Below are 12,612 nucleotides of genomic sequence, written 5' to 3' on the forward strand. Positions count from 1 at the left end.
CCTCAATTTATCTTGAACAACATCTGCTGGCAAATATTTACGGTAATTGTACCGATCAGATGGGTATTATTGTCAATGGCAAGGTAAGCAAGAGGAACGCTGGAGTAATAATTATCTGTGTAAAGACGCCGGCCTTCACCGAGAAGATCTCTTACAAGCTGTAACACAACAGTTTCAGGAACTGACATGTTACCGGCCGTTTATATTTCCAACATAAAGAATAATGTTCCATGTATAGCCCCTGCTGGCACACAACTTGAAAACGTTCGCTCCGTATTTATTCTTTTTGGAAGGAATGGACTGCCGAAATGAAAGTCTTCCCCGCCATGGTATCATACTTTCGTCGACACAATTTTCTTCCCTTGGTGTGTATATTTCTTGGAATTGTGAAATGAGTTTGTTGGCGATGTTCGTAATTTTTTGTAATCTATCATTAGGGACAGCACGTGAATTGTCTGCAAAATGCCACATTCGTAGAAGCAGTACTTCGGGGAAGAGGAAAATCAAACAAAGCACTAGTGCTCCAGTAGTCTGATAATTTTGGTACTTTGATCACCACAAAATTTTAAAACAGCGTGATATTCAAAAAGAACAAGACAAAATGTGGTAATACAAAGCGAACAATTACGTGTATGAAATCATATACACGTGGCATACAACGTCAAATTGAAAACCTACGCCGCGTGTATAGAAATGCATACACACCACAAAAACCTCAATAATGAGCTTAATTTCAATTGTATTGAGATATTATGCATACACATTTAATTCACAGTCTGTCAGTAACAAGAAAATCGGATTGGCCCAGAAGGGATACATTTTCAGTTACACGGTGGCAGTCAATGTGTTAAGGATAAATCCACAGAACAAGAACATTTTTGTTACTATTACATTCTCTCATCTTGTTTATGAGCTGAAGTCAAGTAGCTGCAAGTATTTAGAAGATTATCTGGACTTAGTAAGTTATTTCATGCGGGAGCTTCTATAACTGTATCTTCACTGTCCCTGTTGCGGCCACCATTTAGACAGAAATCTGTAACTTTGATGTCATCATGCAAATTTCCTTCGCATCTCCAACGGTCAACAGCTCACAAGTTTTGGGAACGAAAGGGAGTTTCATTGATTCGGCCGGGGATGGAATGTACTGCAGGCACTGTGATTGAATATTGTGCATTTTTTGTGTGATCTAAATATCTGTAACATCTAAATTAGTATCGAGTGATTAAGGGATGATTTCAGTACCAGTCAATTAACACTTAAAGAGATATTTTAAAAGATGCAGAAAAATGCAGTATTTGTGTTATATTTATAAATTTTATGTAACGTAATGACCCCTCCCCCCACATAATTTACCTTCATTTAATACTGTTATTTTTTTTTTTAAGAAAAATGGAATTGGTTTACAAAGTCCCCCTGATAACCCATGAGTCCCCCTGAAGATCAATTGTAGCTACGGGCGTGATTCACCCTCATCGTCGCGATTAGTCGGAAGAGGTGGAGAAGTGACGTTAAATCACCACATACAAGATATGTGCTGCTATGGGTATTAGGATCTTATAACTATGAATGACATTCGGAAGGCGGGCTCCTGTATTACCAAAGTTGTCAGATGTTTCAGAGTAGAAAATGAAAAATGTCTAGTGAAATTTGCGTATATTATAATCAATATATTCACACTCGCATACAAACTAGGGTGCCCGCAGGTGGGGGGGGGGACTTGCCCCCCTTGAGATTTAATGTAATTCGGGTGGTGAAATTGTAGCGATATTTCTTTTTAATATATTTTTTTCTGTGACTTACAGGAAGTAAGGTACAGCAACTATTATTATTATTATTATTATTATTATTATTATTTAAACCAGGGTTTTTATCTAACTATAAAAACTGCTTTTTGTCCTATAACACGAATTAATGTGTTAAGTATACAGTTATGCAAATTGTATATAGATACACAGAATATGGAAATTACAAATGTGTGTAATTTAAAAAACAATAGAAGAAGTACTTAGTAATAGTAGTTGTAGTAGTAATGATGATAATAGTAATAGTTTCTATGACTGCCCCCTGAGAAAAAAATCCTGCGGGCTCCCTTGCATACAAACCTTTATTTTAATGTGCATAATTTGAGTAATAATTTCTAACTAAATTAATAAAAATTTCCCATTATCACTCCAGCCATTTCCCTTAACTCTTGTTTCTATTTAACCAATTAATAAATTTTCAATTTTGTAAGAAAATATTATAAATAAAGGACGCATGAAGAAATTTATGAAATAAGATATATTAAATTATAAACAAATTAAGTACCAACGCCAGGGATCCTTTGGCTACGGTCTAGGTGAGCTATGGTCCTGATGTGTATGCACATGGACGTCTTGGAGGTAACAAGATGGGGCGTGCCTCCGGAAAAACAATGTCCGCCTAAAATTATACATTTCACACAAATACACATACAATTAAATTTCAATGACGGTAATTAGCGTTTGCTTTCAGTGAAACAGTAATTTGAGAGAATAATCCTTTATTGCCACCCAGTCACCAGGAAGAAAAACTGCAGATGTCCATGTGTATGCGTAAAATATACATGCATATATAGGCCTAATATGGCTGTAGATCGATATCGTGAAATGGAAAATGTCCAATACTTTTGCTTGCTTGATCACGATTATTGTAGGTTGACCCCATCCAGACTTCAAATTGACCCGACGTCCGAGCAATCAGTACTGTCATCTCTAGAAGACAAGTGTAAAACGTGGTCCAGTATCATCTTTTGTTCTTGCAACAAGCGTAGGCACGTGCTGCGTTCGCGTGCAGTAATTGCACAGTATGTATGCAACTGGCAACCTTCCTCTCCAATTACCTTCTCGAGCACATACACCACTCCTACGGCGTGTGAGCGTGTGTCATGTTCAAAGGAAGCTCTTGCAGCTTCTTGCTGCTTTCCTTTGTCGACAGATGTCGCTCGCAAATGCGTGGAAATGAGACGAGAATTGACCCATCTGACTGAATCTGTGATATCTGAACAGACATTTCCGCGCTTTCCAGATTTCACCGGTGCGCACCAAAGCTTTCACCAGGTTGAACCATGACGACCTCCAGGGCTGGTGAATCAAAATGGCGTCGTCTGCACTGAAATTTGTTCTGATTGATGATAGACGTTCTGTAGGCAATAGTGCGGAATGTCACGCCGATTTTGTTGCACGGAGAGCGAATAAACTGGTTGAAGGCATAAACTGTCAGACATTTATAATACTACTGCTTCTTCACTTCCACGCAAAGTGAAATAAAGTATGCCGATGCAACAAAACATGCGTCAATCTTCTGCTGCACCATGCAGGAAAGCATCCATTTCGCAATATTCCATATTTTTACAAAAGAATACCACTTAAATTCGTAGTGCCCATGCAAAGTACATTGTAAGATGTCGTTAACTGAAAATATACAGGGAGGTTATTTCAGTCGTTTACCGCGACAGCGCCGGCGGCTTAGCGGCCCCTTCATGCAACAGGTCCCGGCAAATTGCATTGCAGGAAGTCCGTAACAGAAAGAGCTTGTTTTGCAAGGTTTCCAGTTTTCACAATTACACTTACAATTACAATTGAAATAAGCACGTACTTTGTCGCAAGGATGCTGGAAGAGATGTCCTCCCAAATACAACATGTTAACTTGAGATAAATCATCACGACTAATTATTTCGTGAGTATAAGACGTAGCATAAACATTTGAAATTTCAGAAGCCCTGGAAATTTCGAATTCTACACGTCATTTTCACTTTAGGCGTTTGTTTTTGCATTTGTAGAATAGAAACTTAAAATTTCCGATAAGTTCCAGAAACTTACAATGCAGAAAACGTCGAGAATTAACGACTTTTTAAAGTGTCCATTCGGTATTTCCCGACTGCTCGGGATCCCGAAAAGTCGGGAAGTAATTTCCCGAAATCGGGATCGGGACGGGAAATTCTTTTCCCGATCCCGGTTCCGACTTTTCGGGATCCGCACACCCCTAATGAATAACGTTCAGTCATTTACTGTTGATTATGTTATTTGAAGTCATACATGCTGCTGCTGCTGTGAAGAGGGAGATGTTGGTTGGTGATGCTGTATTTCCTTCAGTCTTGAACAATTCTGGTCCGATTTTTGTTTTTGTATCACTTAACATTGAAAATATTCTTTTCGTTTCCGCGTTAGAATGTGGCAAATGTTAGCACTATTTTCGCGAGAGTGGAAATGTTTTCAAAAAAGAACTTGCCTTGAAAGTTCTTGGTAACCGATAACATGTTCCAAAATTCTGATGGAGATTTGTTAGTTCTTTTTTCTCCTCCTCGCTAAAGTATCCAGATAAACCGAGAACGAAGAAACTGCAACTGACTGGCGAGTAAGCTTGGCACCTTTGCACAAAAAAAATGTTATTTTCCAAGATTGAAAAAAGTCCCTACGTTTTCTCTCATTTGGCAAATCTGTCCCTACGTCCCTACGCGGGCGAAATACAGGGTGTCCGACTTAGACCTTTAACATTACAAAAGAGCATAATTTTGCAGAGAAACACAATTTTATTACCAAAATTTACATTTTGGTAGAAAAACTCATGCATTTTTTGTCCCAGCACCAGCACTTCACACAACCTCGATATGAGCCCCCCCCGTGGCACAGCAGATGTCGAACCGATATTCCAATTCCGTCCAGGTATTCACTAGCATTTGAGGGGTCACATTGTTAATCGCCTGACGAATTCTGTTACGCAGATCTTCCAAGTTCTCTAAAGGCATACTGTAGACTTTGTCCTTGATGAACCCCCAAAAGAAAAAGTCTAGGGGGAAAAGATCCGGCGAGCGCGGAGGCCAAGCAAGTGGTTTAGATCCTTTTCCTATCTATCTTCTAGGAAAATGCTCATCGAGGAATCCTCGTACAATGATAGCAAAATGTGCCGGGGCTCCGTCTTGTTGGAAAATGGTTTCTGGAGGCATTTGAGGCACAGCGTAATGCTGAAGCATGTCTAAATAATTCGTTTCTCTTACTGGTTCTTCAGCAAAGAAGAACGAGCCTATTATCTTCTCTCTCATTAACCCACACCACACATTAGCTTTTGGCGAGTCTTTCCTAATTTCACGAAATTCATGAGGATTGTCACTTCCCCAAATACGGTAATTACGCTTGTTAACTTTGCCACACCTGTGGAATGCAGTTTCATCAGAAAAGCACACCTTGTCCAGAAAAGCAATGTTGTTGTCAATTTCAGTTAACATTTTGCCCGAAAAAGTCTGTCTTTTAAGGTTTATCATCAGGATAAATTCAATGATGTAACTGGATCTTGTACGCCCAGACATAACATTTTGTGCACAACGTCATGGATAGTAGATCGAGGAATGTTGAGCTCTAAACTTGCACGTCTTATTGATTTTCTTGGAGTTCTTGTGAATGCAGTGTGAATAACTTTAATGTTTTCCTCTGACACCTTTCGCTTTGCGTACTTCCCACGCACCGACACAACACTTCCAGTTTTTCTTAGTTGTTTATCCCACTTAGCAATACTCACATAGGAAGGAACATTCTCATGACGTTGAAGATTGAATTCACGTCAAAAAGCACATTGAACAAGCTTCACAGATTTGTTTTCTACCAGTGAAAGAACTCGGAACACTTTCTGCTGAACCGTCCAATCCGCAATCTTGGAATTTATGCATTACACGCTCATGCATGTCACGTCAACTCGAAGTACTGGTGATTCTCGCAAATGGCCACAGTTGCCAGTCCCATACAAACAATAAGATTCATTTGAAATTGAATGTAACTAAAGTTATACTGTTTTGCAATGTTAAAGGTCTAAGCCGGACACCCTGTATAGTGAAAAGTCCCTATGCGTAGGGACATGTCCTTACGGTTGGTATCACTGCCGACAGGTGCAGTATGAAGCGCCCTCTCGCGGCTGACAACTCCCCGATAAGCTGCTGGCGCTCTCGCGACAACTGAGGATAAAGTAGCAATGTCTAATCTAAGATTAGATGTCAGAAATAAGGTGCTAGAAATATTTGTATTTGGGAGGGCACCTTTTCCAGCATCCTTGCGACAAGGTACGTGCTTATTTCAATTGTAATTGTAACTATAATTATGAAAACATTACAAAACAAGCTGTTTCTGTTACGGACTTCCTGTAACGCAATTTGCCGGGACCTGTTGCATGAAGGGGTCGCTAAGCGGCCGGCGCTGTCGCGGTAAACTACTGAAATAACCTCCCTGTATAATATTCATGAAATATCTTCTGTGATTTAGTCACCATCAGTGACTGTTTCCTATAAATAAATAAATAAATATGCGTGCGCATTCCACACTAGCTTTTATTTGTTATAGTATGAAGCTTTCCGGATTTCACCGAATTTGACGTCATTTTTGGTGCACCAGTCTGATGCACGCTGGTGAATTCTGAAAAGCGCGGATTTGTCAGGAATTTGTCCTTGTCCGCAATTAATCTAAGACATAAAAATGAAGGTGTACATATACTGTATTTACTTTTTGTTAGTACTTTCAACTAATGTAGGCTTAACCCTTGTCTCGTTGATATGAAGAGTACAAATGAAGAATGAATATTCTCCAAAGCAAAAACTTGATTCACATTCTGATTTGAACAAACAATAATGATTTAGTATGCTCTTTACAAATTGATAAACAGCGGTCACTATGATTGACAATTAGTGACGTCACAACAGATAAGTACCCAGTGAATTCTCTGCAAAAGAGATTGTAAGAACTGGATTATTGGAGAACTCTCATGGCACCAATTGAAATAAATTTAGTTTTTGGTTCGCCTGCATGTCTCTTTAGCAGTACGGTTACTTGAACTTTGTATAGTATTTGGTTGGTGGCAATAAGCTGAATTGTTGTGGCAGGAAAACTCAAGATTTATTCGCAGTATCACAAATGCGACATTATCATTCTTATATTTTGTAACCCTCCAATGAAGGCAAATCTTTGAAAGTTGAGAGAATTTTATAGTCACTAAGTTGTTGTCTGACCTTTGACATAAGATTTCAGTTTATCGTGGTAATAATTATTTTTTTTTGGATTAAGTGATAGAATATAAAACTTCTCGCTTTTTAGAATCAACATTTCGAACTATTTTCTGCTGGAATACTAAAGTACCAACTGAAATGTATTGATATTTGTATATTATCATTGAGTTTTTTTTGCTTTTTCTACGAGGCATATTATTTAAGTAAGTTCCGTTTTGAATTAAACACAAGGACACATGTTGTAATAATTTTATTTTTACATCAAAGTCTGGGCCTACATCTACTTTTCAACATAATTGCCACTTACAGTAAGGCACTTATCGTATCGTACGACCAACTTCTGAATGCAATCTTCATAGAAATCGGCCGCCTGCTGCACGCCCGTTTTCACGTCGTCATCTGTGTTATAGCGCTGACCGGCAATGCGCTTCTTTAAGTGCAGGAACAAGTGATAATCACTGGGCGCTAGATCAGGGCTATAGGGAGGATGATCAATTTGTTCCCAACTAAATGACGCGATGTGATCTTGGGATCGATGCGCCGCGTGTGGACGAGTATTGTCGTGAAGCAATGCGATTCCTTTACTGGGCAGGCCGCGCTTTTTGTTTTGGATTGCACGACGCAGTTTATTCAAGTTCTCGCAATATGTCGCGGCAAATAGTACTGTGTCACCCCGAGCCAAGAAATCCACAAGCAACACCCCCTCCCTCCCTCACCTATCCCAAAACACCGTGCACACGATTTTTCGGGCTGAAATTGTTTGCTTAAACTTCACTTTTTTTGATGATGTTGAATGCCTCCATTCTATGGACTGTTGTTTTGATTCCGGTCTCGACACCTATGTCTAATCACCAGTGACAATTTGGCTCAACAACTGATCGCTTTCGGCACTGTACCTCGCGAGAAAAGCCAAAGCACTGGCTAACCGTTTGGTTTTGTGCAACTCGGACAGCATTTTTTGTACCCACCGTGAGCACAACTTCCGTTATTTTAAGCGTACTGTCATAATTTCATACAGAACACTGCGTGACACTTTCGGAAACTCCGTAGATAAAGATGAAATCTAAAGCGTCTGTTTTCGCGCACTTTTTCATCAAGTTGCCGCACCAGGTCATCGTTAATGACTGGCGGTCGCCCACTTCGTAGCGTTGTCTCCATACACTTCTGCAATCTGCCAATGGATTTCGGCCGCTTTCACGTCCGAAAACGAATGGAAGCGCGTAGTTCACGCTCCGCGGGACTTTCAAGTTTCAATCGTCTGAGGCATTGTAACCACACCTGAACAACTGTCTACTCGGGCGAACGGTTGCGTACGTCTGTGGCAAGCCCATAGATGCAGGTGCTCAGCGCGAATGTGAGAAACGGCGAGTGCAGCGCTACAGCGGCCTAATTGCAAAACGGAACTTACTTTTAAAATATGCCTCGTATAATCAAATGAACGATGACAATTTTCAGGCAGGGGCGGCGCCAGGGGGCGCGAGTGGCCGCTTGCGCACCTCGTAAATTTCTTCAGCACCCCCCTACGTTCAACTGAAAACACTAACCATTAGAGTGTCATATTAAGTCGTCATATTTACAAAGAATGTTAGGTACTGAAGTAAGACCGTAATTATTGTATGCGACAAGCAAGCACTGAAAGAGATGCCGATGTACGAGTACATACTTTCCTGTACTGATGGCAGCCTCTAAAAAGATCAGCGGCCCTATCTTTTCTTCCGTCAGCATTGTTATTATGAATTTTTCTTTTTGTTTCTTCAAGTGTTATATTTGTGGTTTTCAATAATTGCCTATAGCTTAAAGTGAGTTTTTTTTTGTGGATTGTTGATAAACTATTTATTTTCCGCCTGCTTGCTCTTTCTTACACTAGAGCAAGAATTTCAGCTGCTTTCAAGGTATCACCAAGCCGTGCTCGGGAAATTATTTAATGCTAGTTGTAACGTGAAGGGTAGTTTTCTTGTTAATACGTTCTATGTATTTGTTCCACGTAACATGTCTAGTAAACGTACGATTTCAGGCTTTTTCAAAAACTGTTAGGAATAGGCCCAATGTTCACGAAGAAATTTTACAGTTCGTTGTTGGTGATAGTGCGGCAGAAGGGATTTTAACGAAGGCTAAGTTGCTGTGGACTTCGCGTTTTGTCCTGAAGTGGCAGGCGGAAGGTACAAAGTACTATGTATTTTGTACCTCCATTGGTTACATTGAAAAGTTCAAAAATTGTGTTTATAAGGCAAGGATAATTTAATTTTGTATTTCAGTACGTAGTTCAATAAGACTGCAACGTGTATCTGAGTGCTTACACTGTATGACCACTTTCTTGGAGAATAAGACTTAATGCACATCATCGTGGATGTCCAGGGGGAGGGCAAGGGGGCACAGCCTCCCTGGAAAATGAATGTCAATCAAAAGTTATATATTTCACACATATATTTTAATTTCAGTGAGTAAATTGTTAATCAGTGGCGGCGATTAGGAGTGCAGTTGCCCCCCGCTTTTTGCTATCTTTGCCCCCGCGCCAGAACTATGCTAAACCTTAACTACCAAGGGAAAGCAAACTGTCCGGGCCTCCCCCCCCCCGCCCCCAGTTTTGAAAGGTTGCATGCGTATTTTTAACGTTTTCCTTACTTTCAGCATCGCACCCCCTTAATTTCTTTCCGCATCCCCTCAGCACCCCTACATGATTAATCCTGGCGCCGCCGCTGTTTTCAGGACGTAAAACTTGTTCGACCCCCTCCCACACTCTCATACTTCTAAATTCACCAGCATGTACGCATACTGCAAACATTTTCTGTTTAGCAGTAGCTCTGGTAAACCATTAAATTATATTGTTTTATTTGTAGTCACGGGCACTTCCGGCTTGTAACGATTCCATTGGTAGCCAATGGTATTTTTACAACCCAGAAGTATCCGTGACTGTACGTTTGTGTTGTAATGACATGTTTTCGTTCTGGAAATGTAACATTTATCCTTCTCATTCCAGTCCAATAGAAGACGGGATCTCGTCGTGCAGTAGCTACACGGAATCTGTGGACGAGAGAGGGACGTATCGGCTCCCTAGGCGGCAGCACTGGACGAACAAGGCGGAATTCGTGCTCGCGTGCATCGGCTACAGCGTAGGCCTAGGAAACGTATGGAGATTCCCGTATCTATGTTACAAAAGCGGTGGTGGTGAGTGTTCGCGTCACTTTTTTTTCACCAGAGCAGAATGAATAATTTTGTTAGTTTTAAAAATAATAATTTGTAACCTATCATTTGCATTTAGCTTGATGCAGATGTAACTATATCGGTTGAGGGGAATTTAACAATCTAACCCAGGGGCGTACTGGATCAATCTGAGGGGGTCAATCCAACTCAACTTCTAGAATAGCTTAGGTAGCAGCGCTCTGTACAGTCATGGAAAAAAGTTCTTCCCCATAAGGCTTTAATAGGAGCAAGTAATGCAGGAGGGTAGGCAACACATATTGCACCCTTCGATGATCGGGTGATTTTGCCTGTCTTAACACCGAGAAATGTGTTCCACGCGAAGGTCAACATGACAGGAATGCAAAGAGGGTCACGTGACTATTGGTTACGTGGAGTGTTGTGCTTCTCCACGTCCCCAGTTCTTGATCCACATTGCAGAAAAAGTAGAGCTGCATGCAATATATGAAAATAGGTTGTTTTCAACTACACGCTTAATTATGATTTTCCCAATTGTAAATCTATCAGACGTGTCTCCCGATTTAGTCGGGACAGTCTTTTACTTTGAATTCCTGTTTGTCATAGGCGTAACTTGACGGGAGCAGAAAGGGCATTTGTAACCCCCCCCAAAAAAAAAATCAGGTTTCTTAAAGCTGCTAAAACAGGAATTAAATACTATGATTTGACGCGTCCAAAAAAAGTATTATATTGAAAGATTTTTCCCAAATACGTAGATAGAAATTTAATACTTTGAAAGTGTCTCAGATTGGTTTATTGTCACAACTTAGTGTGGCACAGGTCTACTACAAAAGTGGAATTTCGTAACAGAAATATGAACCCACTCCTTTTATTTCGTAGCCGATTTCATCTTGAAACTGAAATTAAGAATATTAGTTAATAATGTCATTGGTAAACAATAAAAAAATGTGTTAGACCCAATTCTTTAATACCTTATCATAATCTTTATCGCAAGTTGAAATTTTGTTGTAAGTCCACTGTATGCAAAAAAAAAAAAAAAAAAAAAAAGTTCTCACCTGTGCTTGGCGCTACGCCATGAAGGCGTATAGGGGGTGTGGGGGTAACGCCCACACTTTCTTGATTCGTTTGTGAGTGGGGGTGATGTGATCAACATCACGCCGCCCCACACTTTCTTGATTCGTTCGTGAGTGGGGGTGATGTGATCAGCATCACGCCCCTGACCGCCTTTACCACCAGGATTTCCCCCAGGTACCCATGTCATTCGACGCTGGGTGGGCGCTGGGGCCGCTTCCAACGTTAGAAAAGTTCCCGGGCTTGAACCGGCCGGGAATCGAACCCGGGACCTATAGCATGGTAGTCAGACGCGTTACCGACTGAGTTACCGGCACAGATAGACTAATCTGAAGTGCATACAGTTTAAAGTGGGATCCGAACCACTATGTGCGATCACCTGGTATCGTACCCCAGACCCCTTGATTACAAGGCCTTACCACTTCGCCATCAGTGAGGCGCACACAATCTTTGTATTTTGACCTTTTTAAACCTATATGTATCATATAAGAGGTTGTTTAACGTTGCTATGCCTCTATGGATTATATTTAGCCAGTATTCGAGCACATAGCGTCAGGTTTCATAGAATATAAGCTTCTCTTCCATGTTTATGGTTTCCTGTCTGCAGTAGAAAAACTGGCAGGTTCCCATAGCTTTTCTTTCAATAGTCTTCCAATGGTTGCATATCATATCACTCAAATTTGATTCATTCGTTTCGAACACAATCCCCGATGGCGCAGTGGGATCGTGGGCGCCTTGTAATTAAGGGATCCCGGGTTCGATACTCGGTGGAGGAACATAGTGGTTCGGATCCCCTTTTAAATTATAGGTCCATTCACGATTAGCCTAACAGGACATAAAGTGGACTTAAGACACCAAATCAAGCAACTAACACAATCCCGTTATTGTCCAGATTATCGAATCCAGAACCTTCGTCGCGAATAACATAAGCAGGAAGACAACGTGAAATAACCGAACAGAAACAGAACCTAAACCCTACATCGGATAGATTGGATTAAGTCGACGATACAGCACGGGTTCTGAAATGAAAAAGAATACGAAAGTTGAAGGACCTCTATACGCACCCACTTTTCCTCCACTCAATGGGGAAGATATCCTTCTAGCTGAGAAGCCTTTACGTAGGAGTGCCCTGAGGGAACTTCAAGGCCACGACGATAAAGTGCAATGACGGGACCAAAACATACGGCAGATAGCTGTGTTCCTCCTTATTTCGTACGCCATTGATAACTGGAACACGTGACCTCGTCTTTGGTAGAGCAGAAGCCTGCTTGCTTGCCACCACCCTTTAGTTCAGTGACCTTCGCCCGTAGTCAGCAAGAGTGAATGACTCACCATATACTTGTCTGTGAGGCTACACAAGAATAGATATTTCGTTAGTGGCT

The 12,612-nt window shown here is 40.9% G+C and overlaps 1 protein-coding gene across 2 annotated transcripts in view; it reads left to right on the forward strand.

Annotated features, from left to right (window-relative positions):
- Positions 1-12,612, forward strand: part of ine (solute carrier family 6 member inebriated) — a 178,144-nt gene that overhangs the window by 113,380 nt on the left and 52,152 nt on the right. For both annotated transcript variants that reach the window (XM_083128312.1, XM_083128313.1), the window contains exon 2: positions 9,981-10,168. In XM_083128312.1, the coding sequence (XP_082984438.1) occupies positions 9,981-10,168 (188 nt within the window). The remainder of the gene's footprint in view (positions 1-9,980; positions 10,169-12,612) is intronic.

The sequence above is a fragment of the Lepisma saccharinum genome, chromosome 9 (assembly GCF_977018435.1).
Source record: "Lepisma saccharinum chromosome 9, izLepSacc3.1, whole genome shotgun sequence".
Classification (NCBI taxonomy): domain Eukaryota; kingdom Metazoa; phylum Arthropoda; class Insecta; order Zygentoma; family Lepismatidae; genus Lepisma; species Lepisma saccharinum.